At 35.6% G+C, this 22,971-nt stretch overlaps 1 protein-coding gene across 4 annotated transcripts in view; it reads right to left on the reverse strand.

Annotated features, from left to right (window-relative positions):
• The window catches only part of GSTCD (glutathione S-transferase C-terminal domain containing), a 221,174-nt gene that overhangs the window by 9,395 nt on the left and 188,808 nt on the right, over positions 1-22,971 (reverse strand). For 3 of the 4 annotated variants that reach the window (XM_074228759.1, XM_074228758.1, XM_074228760.1), the window contains exons 9-10: positions 10,076-10,209; positions 3,504-3,534 (exon numbers count right to left, since the gene is read on the reverse strand). In XM_074228759.1, the coding sequence (XP_074084860.1) occupies positions 3,504-3,534; positions 10,076-10,209 (165 nt within the window). Of the gene's footprint in view, positions 1-3,503; positions 3,535-3,961; positions 4,083-10,075; positions 10,210-22,971 lie in introns of all 4 variants that reach the window. The other variant, XR_012476903.1, reaches the window with a different exon arrangement.

Genomic DNA, 22,971 nt, shown 5'->3' on the forward strand with positions numbered 1-22,971 from the left:
ATCACTGAAAGTCTGCTGTGAATGGGAGAGATGCTTCAGGACTGGAGAAGGGTAAATATCATCCAGATTTTTCAGAACAGATAAGAAATTTTCAAGTTGCTGACTAGTAAGCCTGGTTTTCATTCCTGACCAACTTTTACAATGAATAATTGAAGGAAGGCTTGGAGAACATCTATAAAAAGGAAGCAAGTATTACAAAGAGAAGAATCATATCATACTAACCTCATTTCTTTTCACATGGTTATTAGACAGAAGGATTAGCAGAGCTGTGTGTGTGTGTGTGTGTGTGTGTGTGTATAAATAATTTATTGAGATCTCAGAAAAATATGACCATATCTTTTATCACTATCATGTAGAAAAATTCAGACAATGTTGAACTAGATGACTGTTCATTTAGATGGAGTTGGAGCTGGTTGAATGACAAGATGCAAGTCACAGATGGAAACCAGGGTCTCTAGACTTTGGGAGAAAATCAGAACTTGGACTTATGGTACTTAATTTTTTTCAATGACATATAAAAGCATAGATGCTATGCTTGTGAAATTTACAGATTATACAAAATTGAGAGGGATAGTTAGTGTACTGAGGAAAAAAAATCTTGAAGCTTTAAACATCCAGCTGAATCTAAGACAATGAAATTTAATAAGAACAGATATAAAGTCTTACTTATCAGTTCAAATAATCACCTTCACAAATACAAAATGGGGAACACATAGCTAGACAGAAGTTTTACTGGAAAAATTCTGGGAGCTCAGTATGGCTCAGTGTTATATTATGACAGATAAGAAAGCTATTACTATGATCTTAGGCTGTATTAAAGCTGAGCCTGGGGAATTCTGCTCCCTCTGGATCACTGATTATTCTTATTAGCATGTTGTATTTTAGGAAAACCATGCTAAACTGCAGCATTCTGGAAATCATTAAGAGAGTGATGTTTCTATCTGGACAGTCAGTGAAAATGCCTCCAGTCAGGAATTGTGTTTTGCTTGATGGGCAGCAAGGAGGCCAATGTCCAGCCCTTTGGACAGATATTGTAGAGGACTTACTGAAAGACAGATAGGAAAAGCAAGAAGAAATGAGATGTGATGTACAATACAGAAGAGTTCCTGATCACTAAGGTCATTGAAGTAACTAGGCCTTTAGCAGTCATTCGTGGAAATTCTGTAATGAGATTCAGAGAGCCAAGGCCTAAAATGTGACCCCCCCCCCCCATCTCTGTCTTCTGGCTTCCTCCATGAGAAACCTGTCCAGTCCCCTTCTTCACACTCAGGATGACCTCTCTTTGTATCCCTAGGACATAAGACATTTTAAGTGACTTCATAAATGCTTACTGCCTGCCAGCCTTTATTGGAGTTGGAGGGACTTGTCTAGGATAGGACAGATCTAACCTATCCAATGTTTTTACCAGTGACTTGGATGAAAAATCACAGAGGTTCTTAGAGACACAAAGATGTGAGGGACAGTTAACATCCTGTAGGATAGATTCAGGGTCCAATGCTAAGTTCAAATCAGAAAGGGTTAAGACACAATGAATACTAAAACTTTCTGTTTAAAATGAGACTGTCATTTTAAAATCTATGTGCATAACATAAAAGATCTAACTTTGGAAGGGATCTCAGAAGTCACCCAGCCTTAGAGGTGTAAAGCACTTGACCACATATGGCTGCAACACTCCTCAGCAGACCCAAAACAGATAATCTAACTGGGAAACATTTAACAAAATAAAGAGACATACATTAGAACACAGATCATAATAACATGTAGTTTTCTAAGTCACTCTGAAATCTGCAGGAATCTTATCTGTCTCTATTTGAGTTTGACACAATTCAGTAATAATTTTGCAGTAAGGTTCCACTGTGGTTGGAAAGGGCTGCAGCATAGCCAGGCCATGCTGTACCAGAGCAAGCCAGATCCAGCCTTCCATGGGATGCCTGGGTCTCTGGGGGCACCTGGGTCCATGGGGAGCATTTTCCAGATCTCTCAGTCCAGGGAGCATCAAGGAAAACTTGGAATGTCACAGGAAAAACTGCTGCACCAGAGTGAGTGTGAGCCCAGGCTAGCTAGGCCTCAGCACAGCCTCTCCCCAGGAACCTGTGGAGCCACCCAGCCCCAAGGTGGGTAGGAGAGACTGCAGCAGTGTCTCTGCTATCCTTGGGGCAGGACTCTGCTGTTTGCCCACTCTCAGATCCAGGTCACAGTCTGCTCCCCCCCCCCCGCCATTGCCACAGTAGAATAGGGACCCTCCTCCCAGCTCCAGGGAAGAGGGGAGTGCTTGTGGTCATAAACAGTCCAGAGCACAGGCCAGGACTCTCATATGACATTGGAGGAACTGAGGTCCCTGGAGAGGGGTCCCAAAAAACATTCAAAAGTTTGGGAAGTGCATTAAAACTAGTCAGGCTGGGGGAAATGAGCAAAGAACAGAAGGAAAAGAATCTGACCATAGACAATTACTGTGGTCCTATGGAGGCACAAAACACATACTAATAAGATGACAAAGTCAGTGCTTCTGTATCAAAGGTCTTCCAAAAAAATAGGAACTGGGCTCAGGCTATGACAGAGCTCAAAAAAAGATTTTGAAAATCAAGTAAGGGAGGCAGAGAAAAAATTGGGAAGAGAATTGAGAGAGATGCAGGAAAAATATGAAAAAAACTTGTCAAGAAGATTCAAAAAAATACTGAAGAAAACAACATGTTAAAAAAAATCAGGTTAGGTCAAATGGAAGAAGCAATCCACAAGGGCAATGATGAGAATAACTTAGCAGTAAAGGTAATAAAGGGAAATCTTAAAGAATCACAGGAAATTGCTTTTAAAAAAGTGATTTCTTCATTCCATTATGATGCCAACAGTGTATCATAAATCCAATTAGAGAAGAAATAAATAGCACTATATCGAAGAGATTAATAAAAAGTGATGATGGTAAAGTAAATTTATCTATCAATTAGTAACTATCTATTAAGGGTCTACCATATGCCAAGGGCTGTGCTGGAGACACAAAGAAAAAAATGAAACAGTCATTGCCCCAGAGGACTAATATTGCATTTCCTTGGGGAAAACAACCTGTTTTTGCATGTAAAAAAATACTAAATACATAAACAGCAATGAGGGTGAGGGTAATACTATAGCTATGGAGAGTAGTAAAGGACTCCTCAGGAGGCATCTTAGCTAAGTTTTGAAAGAAACATGGATGGATTTCTAAGGGGTTAAGGTGGGGAGTTTGGGCATTTCAGGAACTGAGGAAAGATCAGAAGATAGAAGGACTGTGTAAAGAATAGTAAGTGATGCCACACTAATACATTAGTTGCAATTTTGAATTAGATTGTCATGACTCAAAATTGATATTCCAGTAGTTCAACATTTTGTATTTTTTTCTTCTTCAAAAACATTGACAAATTTAGCTATTCATACTTAAAATCTAAAAACAAATTATTCACTCCACTATGAACCTGATAGGAGAAAACAAACTACATAAAGAAAATATGATGTATTCCTGGATTATTTATTACCTTGTAGGATAAAACTTCCTTGAATGGTGCACTGAAACAGAAAAAGTAGTTAGCCATTACTTTAAATAATTACAGAAAAATGCCAATTAAAAAATAGTTTTAGATGACTAAATTCCAGAAAAATAAATGTCTTATCTGAACAGTTTAAACAAGGAAATCTAACTGCAAGAATCATCTTCTCTAACAGGGCTCAGGTAGAACATGCTAAATCTCTAATTCATTTCAATGTTTTTCTTTTGTGAGTTGTCTTTGTTTTATTTCTTTCATGGATATTTACTTTTTTTAAAAAAAAGATTTACAATAGTTTTTTTAAAATGGTTTTAGATTTATAACTAAGTACCAGTCCAAGAAGTCAAAGTTCCAGGTCAGTAATTCAGGTAGACACAATACCCATAAGGATTAATCCTCTTGCTAAATCTCCTTGTACTTTTGGTGTGAAATTAAGGACTTTTCCCTACCTGTCTGCCATTCAATAGTATTTATTTATGCATTTCCAAAGCTGGTGTGATCTTGGCATTATTCTCCTAAAAATGATGACAGTCTCTTGTCTGGGTTGAAACTGACTTTTTCTAAAATATTCTAAGGGAATAAGAGGTGAAATTTTAGTGACAATTTTTAGGAAGCTCTGCTGAGTACTACCTTTTTAATTTATAAATTTACTTAAAGAGAACAGTGATAATCATTCTTGTGTATGGTTAAGTTCATAAAGTGGTTATAAATTTCCTGAGAGGCTTTCAAATATACAACTATTTATAATTATGCACATTATTTAAGAGAAAATGAAACAGTAAATGCTTGTATCATTAAAATATGATGTTGTTAATCTAAGACAATTCTAAAGGACTTGTGATAGAAAATAACATCCATATCCAGAGAAGGAACTATAGAGTCTGAATGCAGACTATTTTCAATTTTAAAAATTTATGTTTTTCCTTTTGTTCCGATTCTTCTTTCACAACATGATTAGTATAGAAATATGTTTAACATGGTTATACCTATATGTATAACCTGTATTAGATTACTATATGTCTAGGGGAGGAGGAGGGAGAAAAACTGTGGAACTCAAACCTTACAAAAAATGATTGTTGAAAACTATCATTACATGTAGTTGGAAAAATAAATGAATTAAAATAAAAAAATCAGAATGGTTTTACTTCCTTTAATCCTCTTTCTACTTGCTGAGGTGTGCCATTATAGATCAAACACTAGAGATGAAGAGGAAAAAATAAAGCTTATACTTGTCAAATTATAAAGATCATACAAGGGAAAATGTTGTATGCGCTATCAAATAATCCTGGGTTTGAATCCTGGTGTTGCTTACTATTAGTATAGCAAATACCCAAAGCTATGGGGATTTGGATTCAGAAAGCTTTGCTGTTTAGTCTTTTGTGGTTTTCTTGGCAAAAGTACTGGAGTAGTTTGTCAATTTTTCCCTAATTCATTTTACATATGAGGAAACCAAGGCAAATAGGATTAAGAGACTTGCCCCAGGTCACCTACTAGCTTTAAATTATTTGACAGTGACATGAGATAATTTATAAAGCTCTGGGCTAGGGCCAGGAACACAGAAGATGCTGAGTAATTATCAGCTATCATTATCCTCCCCCCTGGTCCTCCTCCTCATCCTCATCATCACCATCATAGTCCTTAAATTTTGGCAGGGCAGAGCTACATGCTGCTGCTGCTACTACTACTACTACTACTACTACTACTACTACTACTACTACTACTACTATTACTACTACTATTACTAATGCTTCTGCTGCTGCTACAACCAATAGTGCTTATAGCTACTATTTGAGCAATTTACTTGATTGACAGGTTTGGGCCTCAGTTTAATCATTTATCAAATGAGAGGGTTGTCTCAGAAGACCTAAAGATTCCCTTAAATACTTTTTAAAGAAAATGTCGAACATCCTCAAAATTTTACTGCTTTTGTGGTTGATTATAATTTGCTCAATTATAAGGTAGAATTTATTAACGTCATATTGTGAAAAAATTAGAGATCAGATTTATATTATATTTATATATATTATTATATATTTTTTCCAACAGACCTGTGAAACAGACATGGATTAATATATAGAGGGGATCTGGGAAAATGTCAGAGGCAGGATTTGAAACCCAGACTAGGAAGAGTTGGGTAGGTGTGTATAAGGGAGCTTTCCCCTCTTCTGTTTGGGAGCACAGTACTTAACAGATTGGTTCTTTGGATTTGAGGGTGAGTCATGAATATTTCCTAGTCTTTTTCCAGGTGTCATGAAAGGTCACTTGAGCCTTATCCTAAGGACCCACTAAATTATTTTTTAATGTGTCTCCCTCAGAGATGCAGAAATGCTAAAACTGGTAATCATTCATAATTCTGACTGAGTTCTAGTAATATCAGGTCTATCGAAAAGACTTCCCTTTCCTCTGTGCAAAGGGAATGCATTTTACTTATTATGTAGTGAAAAATAAGATTGAAATATGAATATAGTTTTTCTCTGTCATAAATTGGTAAAAAAAATGTATCAATTCTTGAAGACTGAAAAAATTTAGTCTAGGGATTAGTCCAAGGTCTACAACAGGGAAGTTCCACTCAAAGATATATATATATATATATATATATATATATATATATATATACACACATGTATATATATATATATATATATATACTGATTTTTAGTTTGTATGGTCTTGCTGAGTGTTTTTATTTTTTATTTTTTGTTAGGTTTTCACAAGGCAAATGGGGTTAAGTGGCTTGCCCAAGGCCACACAGCTAGGTAATTATTAAGTGTCTGAGACCAGATTTGAACCCAGGTACTCCTGACTCCAGGGCCGGTGCTTTATTCACTACGCCACCTAGCCACCCCAAGTGTTTTTATTTTTAAGAGGATTAAAAAATACTTATTATATACATTCAATTTCTTTAGATCACAAGCTTAGATTTTGAACCAGTGTGCAATTGGCTTAAGGCACTACTAGCTATGTGATAGTGAGAAATGATTATTACTAGCCAATATCTTGTGGGAAAATCAGAGGCTCTCCCCTTCTATTAAATTTCTTATTTTAAAAGTTCAGTTTTTCTTCAGAAGGACATTACTGATAATGACATTGCCTAGACTCCTCAATATTGATCAGGCCCCACCCAACCTTGCAATGAATTTAATCCTAAAAGGGGAAGTCCAAAGTGTTCTACTCAATCTTGGGTGGAGACAAACCCTTTCGTCTAGGCTCCAAGTCTGGAAGTGGTCTTATATAGAGATATTTTTCTCTGTACAGCAGTGATATGATTATGGAGGTACATCAACCCCTATTGAAAGAGTACATAAATTGTGAGTCCATCATTATGATTGTCTTTGATTTGAGAAAGTTGGTCAAATTACCATCATTTTATTAAAAACATGCTGTCCTTATTGTGTCTCTCAAACATTTTTCAACCTCACAGTGACCCTAGGCAAATTATTCAATTTCTGATTGCCCGCTTTATCTGTAAAATAGGGGAAATAATAGCCCCTATCGCCTAGGTTATGATGCTCACATGAGATAATTTATAAGGCTCTGAGCTAGGGCCAGGAACACAGAAGGTGCTGGTAATTATCAGCTATCCTCCTCCTCCTCCTCATCATCATAGTCCTTAAATTTTGGCAGAACAGAACTAGATTCTGACTGCTATATTTGACCAGAATTTTGTTATATCTTCATGTTAACTTTATTTAGGTTGTCATTTTGTATCTTATTCTCTTGGCACTACTTTTGATACCTACATCACTTCAGAGGATGTTGGTTTGAATTTTTCAGATTCCTCCATCTTTCCAAGGGAAGTAGCTGTAGTGGCTACTGCTCCTGTGGCTGTTGCTTCTAACACTATTAGCTCCCAGAATTTTACACACTGTCTCACTTGATCCTAACAACAATGCTGTGAGGCTTGTCATTATTTTCTCCACTTGACAGAAGTTAGGTACAGGGTACCCATGCTCACACTATATTAGGCCTTCCTGCCTCTAGGTCTACCACCCTACCTATTTACATTATTTGTTCTCAGTCATTCTAGTCCATGATTTGTTCAGCTTTATTTACAATCATGAGCATGCATTTGACTTCACTGCTGTGAATATTTTTTTACATAGGGTTTTTTCATTTTGTAAAAATCTCTGAGATATAATCTCAGTAGAGGAATCTCAGGCCTAGAGTCTAAACAATCCAGTAACTCACATAATCCTACAGTTTCCTGCCAGAACCTGTTGTGTCTTTGCCCCCTCCATCCCTCAAACAGAGCTTTCTCTTCTGGTAGTACCTTTGCTAACTTTCCAGAAGAAAAGTCATGCTCAAGGCTTTTTTAATTTTCACGTTTCTGATGAGTTGATTTAAATATTTTCAGGTGGCTGATAATTCATATATTTCTTTTTTTTGAAAACTTTACTCTTTTACTGTTACAGGCTTTTAATAACAGAGTTCTGTTAATCACTTAAAGCTTTTGCAAGTCAGATATATTTAATATAAACTTCTGATCTACAGCTTTTCTCTTGATTCTAGCTGCACTGATTTCATTCTTGTAAAAGTTTTGAAGTTTATCTAATTAGAGTAGTTGATTTTTTTCTTTTATGATTTTTCTATGTGATAATGGGCAGGTAACTTTAACTCTCAGTATCATAGGAAACTAGAAGCTTTAAGTTACAGATCAACTGACAATCTTCAGTCAGTAGAGAAAGTTTCTGATTAAATCAGGTCTGGACTAAAAACAAAAGAAAGAAAAAAAGATATCTTCTTGGTCATGTACTTTGCCTGGTCATATCAGTTTCTGTTTGCATGTGTGTTTTGTGTGCTTGTTTGTGTGTGTGTGTGTGTGTGTGTGTGTGTGTGGGTGAGGATTTGTCCATTTGAAATTTGTGATAGAAAGTGTAAGATGCTGCTATAGACCTATTTTTCATCAGTCTGCTTTCAAGTTTTCCCTGTAGTTGTTGTTAAATAAAAATTCTTCTTCCTAGTAGTTGGTTGTTACTGTATCTAAATACAGTGGGAATCTTTGTTTTTGAATCTTTTAGTCTACTCCATTGATCTAATTTTCTATTTTTTAAAATTTAATATCAGATAGTAATTACAACCTTGTGGTTTGGTTTGAAATCTGATAGTGCCAACACTCTCTTCTTTCCATTTTTTTTTTGGACCTTTAGGCAATCCAAATGAATTTTATTATTATTTTCTTTAATTCTTTTAGCCATCTTGCACTGAATCTATATAATAGTTTTAATATGCATGGCCTGACCATGAACAGTGAATATTCCAATTATTTAACCGATCCTGGTGAGTAATTTGGCAAGTAAATTCCCCAATAGAATGCATTTTAAATGAATTATCTCCTCCTATCTCTTCCTCCTAGAAGCTATGGAAATGAGTTCTAACACTACCCACTGGACATTTTCAAAAACAAGTATATAAATAGAAAACTAAAATTTTAGTTCTAGGAGGAATGCTTCAATCAAACTCTGTTCTACAGTAAAAGCAACAGAGTAAGGTCAAGTTAAAAATCTCACTGAAGCAATTTTACTGAAATGGAAACCAAGAAAGCAAAGTAGTAGTTTTTCTATATTCAAATACATAGGAATCTTTATCAGAGAAAAGTTGCATTATTCATTAAAACACACTGACACACCTAAATATATTTCTTTCTAGTCTCTAACAATGTACCAATTATCTAAATTTAAAGTATTAGGGAACCATCGTATCTTAATGGTGATCCGCAAGGAAATATAAAGAACAGTTTTGGGGATATATATCTTTCACCCTGCTATTTTACTGAAAATGGTGGTGTGGCAGTTCATATTTTGTATCCTACTATTCTACTGTAATTACTATTAATTAATTTTTCTTTGTTTCTCTACTGTTTCCTAAACCAATTCTCATATCATCTTTAATTTTTTTAATTTATTTTTTCTCAATCTATTTTGTCTTTCTTCTGCCTTCCCCTAAACTTCTTATTGGGGAAAAGTAAAAAAAACCCCAACCCACTTATAAAAAGGTATGAATAGTCAAGCAATACAAAATGTGGCACTGATCATATCCAGAAAATATTTGTTTAAGTATGCATCCTGAAGCCATTACCTCTCTAATGGGACCTGGATGGCAACTTTAAATTAAATTCTTATCTTTAAATAGGAATGATTTTGCTTCTTGTTTGCCTGTCTTTATTCCTTCAATTAGTTTATCTTGTCTTATTATTATAGTTAGCTTTAGCATTTCTACTCTATGCCAAATAATAGTGACAGTGGACATCTTGATTTTACCCTTGATCATACTAGGAAAGTTTTTGATGTATGAGGTATGTATGTCTTAAGTATTTTCAATTATGCTTTTTCAAGCAAAAACAACACACATCAAATCAAATAATGAAAAAAACTTCATCTTCCACTCTACTGCACCTTTTTTTTTCTTAAGGAGGAACAGGAATTTGTTCTAAATTCAAATAGGAATGATTTCCAGCAAATTAAGATCCTATTCCTTAATTTGAGAGATATCTTTTAAATAAAACAAACAAAGAAATAAACAATCAAGTCCCAGGCTTTTATTTGACCTTGGACTCCTGATTTTACCTTCGTGGAAATGTAAACTTCAAGGTGTTCTGAATGAAACCATAACAGCAAGGACATGTAACAAAGGCAGCCTGAGCCTTGGTGCAATGCTCAATTACCATGTCTGTGGCCACTCCACAAGCATGCAAAGCCACCTAGGAAACAAAATCAAAGCTTAGTGATATATTCATTGTTCTTTTCTAGGGCTAGTTTTATGATATCTTGATTACATAGATTTAAAATTTTTAGTTGTTAGCTCTCAGGAAGCTCCAAGTCTCTAAATATTTCCATTGCTCACTACATATTTCCTATTAGAAACATTTCAAAGTATATCAAATATTTTATCATGAAGCAGGTAGGGTGATGTAGTCAATAAGAGTTTTGGACTTAAGAAGATGCAAGTTTAAATTTTGCCTTAGATACTCACCGACTGTGCAACCCTGGTTGAGACATCAAGCAAAGTTTGTTTGCTCAACTATAGGATGAGGAGCATAAAAGCATATACTTTACCCAATTATTGTGAAGAGAAAAATAAAATAACATTTGTATAGAACTTTGTAAACCCCAAATGGCTAAAGAAATTATCATCATTTTGGTTTATTCATATTAAATGAAGGAAATTCACCAAGATGAAAAATTCTCAGATCAGCAAGTAGTTGCAATAAGAATGATCCATTTGCATAATAATAGCACCTTATTATTATAAAATGTTATAAATATGTGATTTTACTTTCTCCTCACAAACCTCCTATGAGGTAGAAAATAATGCTATTTCATAAACGAGGAAACTGAGGCTCAGAGAGGTTTCAGTGACTAGTAATTGGCAGATGTAAATCCAGATCTCCTGGATCCCAGTCCACTGTTCATTCTATTATACCACACTCCCTTACTTTCTTCAGATCCTGTTTTTCTCTGCAAAATTCAGTCATTTAGAACAAATAAAGAAAGCAAGCATAAAAGTTATTTTGTGTAAGTTAAAACAACTTGAGAAAGTTCTTGAGGGAGAAAGGCTAAAACTGCAGTTGGAAAATTAGTAATCTTGCTAATGTAAATTTTAGTGCAATTATGTGCAATATTTTAAAGGAATTTATTGGGAAAAAAGGCCTTAATCATCTATGAAGAGAAAACCAAATTCCGAGCATTATTTTTTGTTTCAATTGTTTCCATGGCATAATTTCATATAAGGGTCTGACCATCTAGATAATATGAAGTAGAGAAAAAGAATAATTATTAAAATAAATTTGAAAAAATAATTTGCTAAGGAGGAGAATGAGTACTGAACATCCTGAAAATTCCAAAGGGTTATTGCTGTTATACTAGCAGATGATATAGATGACATTGCTGTTTTCCTACACAGAAACTCTGAATATAAACCCTGAGTCAAATTCTTCTCATTTATAATTTTGCTTTTTATTGTTCAGACTTTCACTAATTTTAAAGGGAAGTCAGAATACACAGATGAAGAAGACTTGTTGGAAAATACTACCGAGTTAATAATTCTTCTGTGAGAAGATGTGTCCATCAGTATTTGGGTCTATGTTAAGGCAGTATATGTGTATGTCTGCTGGTTGTCTAAACCCCAAAACATTCCAACTTGAACTCATTCTGCTTCCCCCAAACCATTCCCTCTTCCCAACTTTTCTATTACTGCAGAGGGCACCTGTCTTCCACTCACTGGGGCATCTTATTTTCAGCTTCTATTCTCTCTCAGTCCTACTTTCAGCCAGCTGTCAAGTCTTGTCATTTCTCCCTTTGTAATATCTCTTGTATTTGTCCCTTTCTTTCCCCTAATACTGTCCCCATGCCTCTGCACGCTATCAATACCTCATGCCTGGACTGTTGCAATATCCTGTTGGTTGATCTCCCTGCCTCAAGTATATCCTCATTCCAGTTCATCCTCCACTCAGATGTTAAATTGATCTTCCAAAAGTAATTGAAAACTTTAGCCAGCTGACTCCCATATGTTCTTGTCTCCTCCAGGCTCACATTCTCTTTTTGAAGTAGAGTAGCAAGATTATTTACTTAGTTTGAATAGGGTAACAGAAGACTAAGAACTACTTGTACAAATGAACCAAGACTTACAGAAGTTTTTACTCTATTGAACCTAGAACCAATTCCTCCTCTCCTCAAAATGTAGTGGTCCAAGGAAAAGAGACTAACCTTAGTTCAATTATATATTTTTTATTTTTTAGGTTTTTTTTTTTTTTGCAAGGCAAATGGGGTTAAGTGGCTTGCCCAAGGCCACACAGCTAGGTAATTATTAAGTGTCTGAGACCGGATGTGAACCCAGGTACTACTGACTCCAAGGCCGGTGCTTTATCCACTATGCCACCTAGACGCCCTCAATGATATTTTTTTAAAAATCAAAATATAGGGGGCAGCTAGGTGGCACAGTGGATAGAGAACCGGCCCTGGAGTCAGGAGTACCTGAGTTCAAATCTGGCCTCAGACACTTAATAATTGCCTAGCTGTGTAACCTTGGGTAAGTCACTCAACCCCATTGCCTTACTGAAAAAAAAAAAAAGCAAATTATATTCTTATTCTTTGTAAAATAAAATTAGAAAAGCACACTATTGAAATGACAGTAATGAAAAATTGAAAAGAAAAGAGCATTAACAATAGATAAAAGAGTAATTCTAGGATGTTGTGGGTTCAATTAGTATTACACAAATTTGCAGAAATTAAATACAGTCCTGAGTAGACATATATGTGGCAGAAACTGATTCAGTTATACTGAGAGATGACCTGATTAAGTATGCATGGTTATCCTGAAAGGATCTGAAGGTAAATTTTAAAATGTAATAGCTAAAAGAATGAATAAATTTTCATTGCTTCAAAGGTATAGATTATAATTTCCTTCCCCAAATTTATTAACATGTTTAGGTCCAAAATCCTTAACTAAAGCTCAAGGTCCAGAAAATTATTCTTCCCTATTAAATCTTCCTCCCAGAAATCCTTGAAGTTCTATGGCACCAGAATCTACCCAAAGAGATGGCCTAATTTAGGCCTTTAGACTTTCTTGCATTAAAAGCTCAGAGCTGCTGAACAATCCCAGGATTGGTTTCATGGGTAAGCCTTAGCTTGATATGGAACCTGTACATGAAAGGAATTACCATCTTAGGAAGGTAGCTACTAACTTCTTCCAAGGGGTCTAGACTAATCACCAAGGTTATCCTAGATAAGGAAGTGCCCTATTCAGATGCTTTTCTCTCTGGGGAAGAGCAGCTATTGCCATGCCCACTTTTGGCAGGTGTGAAGAAGTCAGGGAAATGGAAACTGATGCCACTGACAACCATGGAAATACTGAAGTATCTGGGGTGTTGGGGGAAAAAAGAATATTCAGTTAATCAATTTTACAGGGTTAATTTTTTAACTGATATCTTTTGTTTTCATATGATTAATTTCCAAGAGAATTATCTGTGCCTTTAAAACTACACAGCGGGGGTGAAAGCGATAGGGAAAAAAAGTTCAGCAAAACCAACTAAGACACTGACCTCGACTTACTACAATATTCCCTTCCTATGGTCCTCTACTTTTTCCCCCAAGGGTCAAGTTTGCTAATTAGAACTATGTAATGTTGTTTCATCTTATTATTCTCTCTTTTTTTATTTTTTAGTTTTTTTGCAAGGCAATGGGGTTAAGTGGCTTGCCTAAGACCACACAGCTAGGCAATTATTAAGTGTCTGAGGCCAGATTTGAACTCAGGTACTCCTGACTCCAGGGCCGGTGCTTTATCCACTACGCCACCTAGCCGCCCCTTCATCTTATTATTCTTTCCCTTTATTTTGGTACAATAATTTTATCCCCCTGGTTTGTATCCAGGTTCCTCAGAATTCTTGATATCTGTTGCATATTATGGTACGGCCTTATTCCATTATATTCATGGATCACAATTTGTTTAGCCCTTCCTCATTCCACTTACCACTTTTAGGTTCTGTTTATTAAGACAAAACCTCAACCTCTCCTGGAGCATTCAATATACACACTGGGCTTGACATACACCATAATCCAGGGATTTCTCTAAAATCTAGGATAAGTCTGAAACCCCCAACCAAAAGAAGGAAGTCCTTGCATAGACATAGGAGCTCATCTTTTTCCCATCTAATGAGACTTTTCTTCTTGAAAATTCTTTTACATTCCCTTCCTCCCAAGTTTCTTTTCCTCAAGGCAAGCTGTATTCCAGGCTTATTTCTCCAACCCTCAAGCATCCTGCTACCTGCTCAGGTCTCTCCTTGAAGTGGTCTCCCTTCAAGTCACACAAGCTTCTACCACATACTCTGAATACAAACACATCTGTTTGTCATAAGCAGTAAAAGTAACTGCATTACTAAGGAAATTTAGAGCTGAATTAGAGATATTATAGTTCAACACAGTCATTTTATAGATGAGGAATCAAAGGCTCGGAGGTGAAATGACTTCCTTCAAGTTACACAACTAATTTGTGCATTATTAGGAAGAAGACACAGGCCTAGAGTGAGCATGACACCATTCATTCTGTTGGCTTTCTTGGTCTCTATTATATAATATTAGGTTATAATTTATGATTTGTCATTAGTAGAGAATCACCTTGAAGGAATTCTTGGAACTCTGTGTGTGTGTGTGTGTGTGTGTGTGTGTGTGTGTGTGTGTGTGTGTATGTGTATTATAGTTTTTTTCAAGGTGTAATTGAGTAGAATAGGATGTATACATTTATGCTGTTTCTCCCTCTTTACAAACAGATAGTGAACATCTGACCTGGAATCAAGTCCTGAATTTAAATTCAACTACAGACATGGTAACCAGGAAATCTGTTTGTCTTAGTTTCTTCAAATGTAAAATGGGAAAAGTAATAACACTCTTCCTCCCAGGGCACTTAAGAGGATCAAATGAGTTAACATGTCCAGTGCTTTGCAAGTATTTAAAGCATATTATAAATGCTGGCTGGGATGTCAATCTTGTGATATTGGGGTCACTCTCCCGTTTCAGGACTCTGAAGCCACCCGCTGAGGGAAAAAGAATTGATTGGTCCTACTTCTAGCTCCATCATTGACTTGACATGAGAAAAGAAGCAATTAACCAGATGCTTACAACCACATAAAGAAAAAGCACAACCTACTCCGTCTTCGTTGTTCTCCTAAGAGGGAAAAGGAAGAGCAGAAGATAAATACATTTGATTTTTTTTTCTTTTTAAACCATCCCTTTCTACAGTGAATTGAATCCATTTTCTAATTATACTTGACATACTTAACTTAGATAGTTAATAAAAATAATGCACATAGTGCAAAATATTTTCATTTCTATGAAAACTGATTCTAAACCTCTGTAGAGTAAGCCCTGAGACATTGATTGTGAAGCTATGCCCCAGTACAACCAGCTAAAATGTGAGGAATTCAGCTCATCAACTCATTGTTTGGTGACCATGAGGCCAAGCAACTGCTCTGACTGACAGGTTCAATGAACAGATCCAGGAAATTCTATTCTTACTGGGCAGCCTTCCCTCTCAAATGAAATGCCATATACAAAGCAACGAGAGGAGAGAGGAAGACTGAAATTTTACAGGTCAATTTATTTGTTACACCAAGATGTTAAACCCAAATATATCTAATCAAGATGATATTGAAATATTCTTCTATATAAATATACCTGTGAATAGTCTTAATCCTGTGCCTTCTTAAATCATTTTCTGTGTCATCATGTGTTTTTGGGTAGTGGGTAGGAGTGGGAGTGGGAATCCAGATCTGTGATTTCATTGATATAGAAATCCTGGTCTCATAACTCAATCCAGCAAGGCAGATTAGCTACCAACCTATAGATGAGTCTCTGCATGTTAGTTGAGGTTCTTAGGGGTTTTATGTAACTTACTCATAGCTATATGAGGGTGATCTTTATTGAAGGGAGAACTTAAATTCAGGTCTTTCTGCTTATCTACTATGCCATATTGCCCTTCAAGTTACAAAATGATACAGAAATTATAGATCATTTAAGGAAAATGTTTTCGCATAAGACAATACCAGTTTTGTGAGCAAAAGTACACCATAATCCTTGGCAATGTACCGTTAGTTAAATTTATATTCTTTTACCACTCAATATAAATGGACTTTCATCCTAGGTTAAGCAGATACTTTCCAAGGCTGACTCTTTCCAAGTGGCAAAATGACTATATATATATATTTCTTTTTCTGATTCATGTCAAGATATATATATATATATATATATATATCTTTTGACATGAATCAGAAAAAGAAATATATATATATATATATATATATATATATATATATATATATATATATGCAACTGCTTAATTGGTTCCTTTCAAAGAGATTCTATTTTAAAGACATAGTCAACCTTTAGAACAATAATGCAAGTCAAATTTGCTACCAAATAAAAAGGAAGTTGGATAACAAATTTTGAAAGTTAAGAAAGCTACACTTTATCATAGACTAATATACCAAATAGGCAATTCTGTGTTTATTTAGGGATGATTATACAAAGCTAATATAATGTAATAATAAGAACACTCCAAATTTTCTTTTGTAGATATATTTCTGAGTACCCTACTTTTTAAAAACAAGCTTTCTATAAATTACACATTAAAACTGTTATTGGCTTACATTCCATATTTTCTTATATTTACACTAATTTTGTACCAAGGGACATAACTAAGAAATGAAGCTGTAAGTAAGCTAAACATCAATAAAATATAAACTTCCACATTAAACATGATGCTATAGGAAAAAGCCATAAATATAAAAACAGCTCAAAAATTTAAAAAAAAAGCATCACAGCTTGGTCATGACTAGCAAAGAAATATTCATCAATACTGATATATAATGTTTGATATACCAATGATTAGTTGTCTGAGGCCATATTTGAACTTAGTATTTGACATCAGTGCTCTATCCACTATATCACTTAGCTGCCCCTTTTCTCCACTTTGTGACTAGTTGTTTGCAACATGAATATGTCTTTTTGTCAGTATTTATGGTATACATTTTCCCATAAGAATACCATGGTGCATCTCATTATTCATGTAAGCAGACTGCTTTTATATTATTCTTGCCCATGTACTACTCTACATTTTGATCTAATTGACCTACTTGCTTTTTTACCCACATAGGATATACTTATCTCTATACTCTTTCCTCACATTTTAGTTTTGGGCTTCATCATTCTCTTCTCCAGTATCCTGGTCACTGGTTATTTATCTACTACCACCTTTCAAGTCTTAGCTCAAAATGATCTGATTTCTTCACAATTGCTATGATCCCCCCAAAAATTATTTTATAAATAATAAGAATTCCTTTATTTGTGCACCTTTTGCTTTTACCCCTCCCTCTCCCTGATAGACTGTAAGCTCCCTGAGGGCAAGGAGTGATTCCCTTTTATTCTTTTATTTTTTCTTTTCTTTTCTCTATTACTCAGTATAACATCTTAATACTTGTTGAACTGAACTGAATTAAGTTAATCACATACTCACTTTTGTAGATATTCTCAGGCATACTTATTTTATTAGGAATGGCATTTACCCATTAAGCAATATTTTAAAATTTATGGCATCTAATTTCAGGATAATTTGAATCCAAAGCATTTACACTACTGCAAAATGTTTTCTGGAAGCCATCCTGCTTCGACACAATGGTAATCAATTCAAATCAATTCAGGATTGTGCACCCACATATGCTGAAGAATAACAAATATGCTTCTTAGTTGTTTCTTATGATGGGAAAACTTTTTTAAATTTGCCTCAAAACCATAATCCCCTACTATACTCAAAAGTTGAACAAGTCAAAACATCAAAGTGCCAGGTTTTGAAAGAAGTTACTCAAGATATTGTGGAAATATGTTCAAAATCTTTTTCTAACACTCTCCAGTCTCCCTCAAGACTGTAGGGCAGGGGTGAGCAACCTTTTTTTTTTGCCAAGGGCCATTTGGGATATTTATAACACCATTCACCTATTATACTCGGTCAAATATTTAATTAATTCACACCTGAAATACTCCTAGATTTATTGAATTTTGAGTCCTGCCTGAAATTGATGTGGCAGCACCAGATCTCAGGCCTGAAATGGCCCATGGGCTAGAGGTTCCCCTCTCCTCCTGGAGGTCATTGGTACATATCTCTGCTTATACTTGCCAGGACTATGTTCTTATGTTCACACAATTTAAAGCAGTTAAATCTAATCACAGTCATAATACGAAGAAAATATAAAACCTTTATGGAACAAACACAACAAGACTTCTCTAACTTTGGAGTAAGGCCAGACTTAATGGAAAAGTCTGAATTTATAATGTTTGAAAAAATTTTTATTTACCACTTTTCATCACATGTAATAAATCAAACTAAACTGAAAAAGTTAATTCATTCACTGGTTTATTTTATACTTTTGATGCCTATTTTTTTGATCTTGGGTAATTTGCTTAAGTTTATTGAGCCTCAGTTTATCTGTTAAATCAAAGGTTTGTACAAGATAGTCATGTAGTTCTCTTTTAGTTCCTATGATCCTATGAGATACTATGAGCTAATGATGAAAGATTCTCAAAAGCCTTGTTTTACTCAACATGATAATTGATTCATAATCAGAATATAATTTTTTCTAACTAAATTTTATGATGCTTTAAAAATTCTTAAAAATAGGTGGTTTTGACTTTAAGGGTTTTCAACATTCTCTTGCAGTCTTGGCCATACCATTAATTTGTGCTGTTTATGAAGAAAGAGCTTGTTAAGCACAGGTAAACCTCAGGCTCAGCTAGTTTGAAAGCTCACAAATCATGAACTAATGAGGTTTTAATGGATTTCTAATATAGTGCTGTCCTTATTTTTTCCTGGCATATAAATGAATGATGGAACCCAAGATTGGGGCATCTGATATATCTAACTTGGTTTGCATGCTTACAGTACTTCAAATACCTCTCTGAGGCCAATTATTTTCTTGATACTGAGACTAATTTTAGTTTGTGTCTATAATTCCAGTTCATTCACCAAAAACCTCAACAATGAGAATTTCAGAAGAGAAACTTAACAACAATCCTACCTCTCAAAACAATGAAAACATCCTACTAGAAGAGAATTAATATGAAATATAGAAGTATTTCCACAGAAGATATAATCATGTTGAGTCAGATGCTGTCAGTAAACATACTTCTATCCTGAAAACCCTGCCCAATAAGATGGCCTCTTGGGAATTTACCAAGTTTTCTTTGTGAAGATAGTTCTAATATTTATCTTTCATCATGCAAATGAAATGGAGGTTTGAAGAACACTGAACAATTTTTTTTTTGGGGGGGTAAGGGGTTAAGAATCCTCTGGATGACATATCTGAGTTAGACTAAAAAATAGTTAACTCCACTTTGTGTAGACTTGAGACAAAGGTTTAGAAGCCAGAGCTGGAAGGGACACCAGAAGCCCTCTGTCCAAATCCTGATTTGAAGGAAGGGTAAATACTGTATCAACAGTCACAATAGTGAGTAAGCCTCAGTGGCAGAATTAGAAACCAGGGCTGTAAATAACCAAAGCCTCTTCAAAACTTTAGGAAACAGTTTCTTTTAGAGGTTCAATGCTTAGATTTTATGTCAGACCCCACAGACTACATTATGATGTAACGAGGTCTCCTAACATCACAAACCATGGTACCTCAAAGCACAGGCCCAGAAGAATGTACTTGTCAAGCTCAAAGGGATTTTTGTGGTGCTGGCCCACAAACAAGCCTGTTGCAAGATGTTTCACTGTTAACTCTCCCTCTTGGACTTTGTAAAATTAATTGTGCTTAAATGTATGGAAGAGATCATAAAATCTCAGGTTAAAAATCAGATGCTGTTAAAAGGCTTCTATTTCTTGACCTTTTTTGGTATAAACCAATGCAATTTGAACTAACATGAGCACAAAGGCATATATCACTCTTAAAATTGTATTTATCTTTTTTTTTGTCTTTTGGCAGTTAAATTATAGAGGCCTAATTCTAGTTTTTAAAAAAGGACAACACTATTTGGAGATTTCATAAAAATGTTAGGTTTTCCTTCTGTTCTCATACTTTTATAACTTTCTTCAAATCCCACCTAAAATCCCACCTGCTAAAAGGCTTTCCAGATTCCCCTAATTCTTTGGCCTTTCTTCTTAGATTATTTCCAATGTATCCTGGATATGTCTTGGTTGTCCATAGTTGTTTGCATGCTATCTCTTGTGTTTAGCATCATTTTTGCTTTAGTGGACACTTAAATACTTGTAGACTTGCTTTCTGTACACATTTTAATAGCTATAGAACAAACCTTACTAAGTGACTATCATCCTAAGGATAACTAAAAAGTCAAACATTTAAAATTTATTCTATATGTCCATATTATGAATTGAATGAGATTGTAGATGTTGCACTTAAGTCAGTAGTCATTATAAACTCAAGTAATTCATCAAGTCTAGAAAGCTTTGTGGCTAAGAAACTTTGGTGTTTTATTAAGTGTTAAGATGACTGGGCTAAAAATAAGCAGCTTGCCAATAGTCAAACAGTACATAATTAGGGTTCCTAAGATGGCTTAATATCTCAGACCATTTCTATCCATGACCATTATGATAATCTATAGCCTAGATGATTTTAAGATGATAAGAAGAGGACAGAAATCCTGATGTTATTGGTATGCCTGAGTCTTAGATCATTGCCTAGGGTCCTGGGAACTAAAGAGATGTGGCCCGGGTGACAGTCAGGAGCTGTCAGAGAAGAGAGTCTTGGACTTGTCTTCCTGGGTCTGAGGTCAGGTCTCTAATAAGATTATTTAAAAAACATAATTGGGTTGCACAGTCAACCCAAATTTTACCTGAGTACATTTATGAGGTCAGAGACAAAGATTCCCTTGTGAACAGACTCTCCCTGGTAGTTCCATCTCTAAAAGAGCACAATGACCAAGGAATGCTTTCTGGTCTCTGACAGAGATGAATTCTGTATGTAGACAGAGACATCTTTTTTTTTGGCAAGGATTTTGTTTTTCTTTTTTTTCAATTGACATGGAGGAGGTGAGAAGGACAAAAAATAGATTTTTATTAAGTGAAAGAAATTAAATTAAAAAAAAAAAAAGGAGAGGTTCCTTGATGTGGCCTTCCCTTTCCTGTCATAGACAGATGAATGCAGTTGGCCCAGCCTCCCTTCCAGGGGTGACCTCCGCTGACTCTGACCTCCCACCTGCCTCTCCCCTGGTCTTGTCAAGTATGTAGTCCATCTGCCTACTCTGACCTCAGCTCCCTTTTGTAAGGGGTTGCTTCCTGCTTCTCTGGCTCCATTCCCTGCTGGATCTCGGAGTCCTGTTCTCCCTCCCTGAGGTTTCTACCCTGCTGGCCAATTAGAGCTGGCTCTTGGGCAATCCAGGGTGAGGTCTCTATTGATGTCTCCTGGATCTCTCCCAGTCCTTCAGTTTCCATTACTAAAGGCTATCCAACCTCCATTTATGCCAGCTTCATTGAATCTTTCTACTGGTACATTCTCAAGACAGGTCTTTTAATACAAGCATGATACTGATTCTGGAGCATTCTAAAAATACAATTTAGCCTTATCAATTTGATATCTGAAAATGACAATGGTGCAGAAAAGAGTACATTGGGTTTCAGCTGGAGAGATCTGGCTTGTATGACCTGGTGGGTTGGTAAATTGTTGTCTGATAAGATGTTGTCTGTTAAGACAAGGATTAATCCAAAAGGCAGAAAGGCACTGATGGGGAATCAATAAGCACAAGTAGGAGCACTACCAAATGGGCCAAATACTAGAAGCCACTACAGAGCAGATAATCTGGGATAGATGACAAAATGAGTCCAAAGATCCGAACTGAGCCCAGCAAAGGAGTGAGGAAGATATCTGTTGACTTTATAGAGAACAAAGAACCAGAGAATGCTGGTGCAAGAAGGGACATTAGAAGTCTATCATCAGATGGCAACAAGCCAGAGGAACTCTCCCAATATTTCCTTTCAAACAACTTTAAAATAATACATCAAACTAAACCATGGGAGAGCCAACATAAGGTCGGGGGAAATAAAATTTTTCCAACCTAGGTTGGCAGGAGCAGTCTGTGACACTGTGATGGGGGCCAGCATGGGGTGGCAATGCCAGTGGTGGCTCTGGGAGTGCTCAGTCCAGAAGTGGGAAGGGAGATGTGACCATGTCTCTCCCTGGACCACACCACCTTGGAGACACTGTTTGCAGACCCCCAGTCGCATGAAAAATGTCTGATGGTAGGACCCTTTCCTCCCTTAGGTGAGCAGAGTCCAACTTTAACTTAAAGTTCAAAGACAAGAAATAGGATGCAAAAAATGAGCAAACTATCAAAAAAATCTACTAGAGTGGCAGGGAAGACCAAGACACAAACTCCAAAGTAAACAATGGTATGAAATGTCTACAAACCTCAAAGAAAAATGTCAACTAGACAAATTGGACACAGACCTAACAAGAATTCCTGGAAGAGTTAAAGAAAGAAATAAGAACATAGAGGAAAAGAAAATTATGAAAAGAGAATTAACAGTTTAATAAAAGAGAGACACAATAATACTAAAGAAATAACACCTTTAAAACCAGAATTGGATTAATGCCAAAAGAAGCAAAAGAAGTACAACATATTCACTTGAAGAAAGGAACTTCTTAAAAAAGTCAAATGGAAAAGGTAGTACAAAAACTCACTAAAAAATTATTCCTCAAAAATTAGAATTGGGTATTTAGAAGGTATTGACTACATGAGACATCAAAAATAATAAAAAAAAATCAAAAAAATGAAAAAAATAGAAGAAAATGTGAAATATCTCAGAGGAAAAACAACTGACCTGGAAAACAGATCAAGGGCAGATAATTTAAGAATTATTGGACTACCTGAAATCATGATCTGAGAAAGAATAGACAACAGATTTCAAGAAATAATAAAAGAAAAACCATCTCAATATCTTAGATCCAAAGGGAAAATAGAAATTGATA

Source organism: Macrotis lagotis, chromosome 3 (genome assembly GCF_037893015.1).
Source record: "Macrotis lagotis isolate mMagLag1 chromosome 3, bilby.v1.9.chrom.fasta, whole genome shotgun sequence".
In the NCBI taxonomy this organism is placed as follows: Eukaryota; Metazoa; Chordata; class Mammalia; order Peramelemorphia; family Peramelidae; genus Macrotis; species Macrotis lagotis.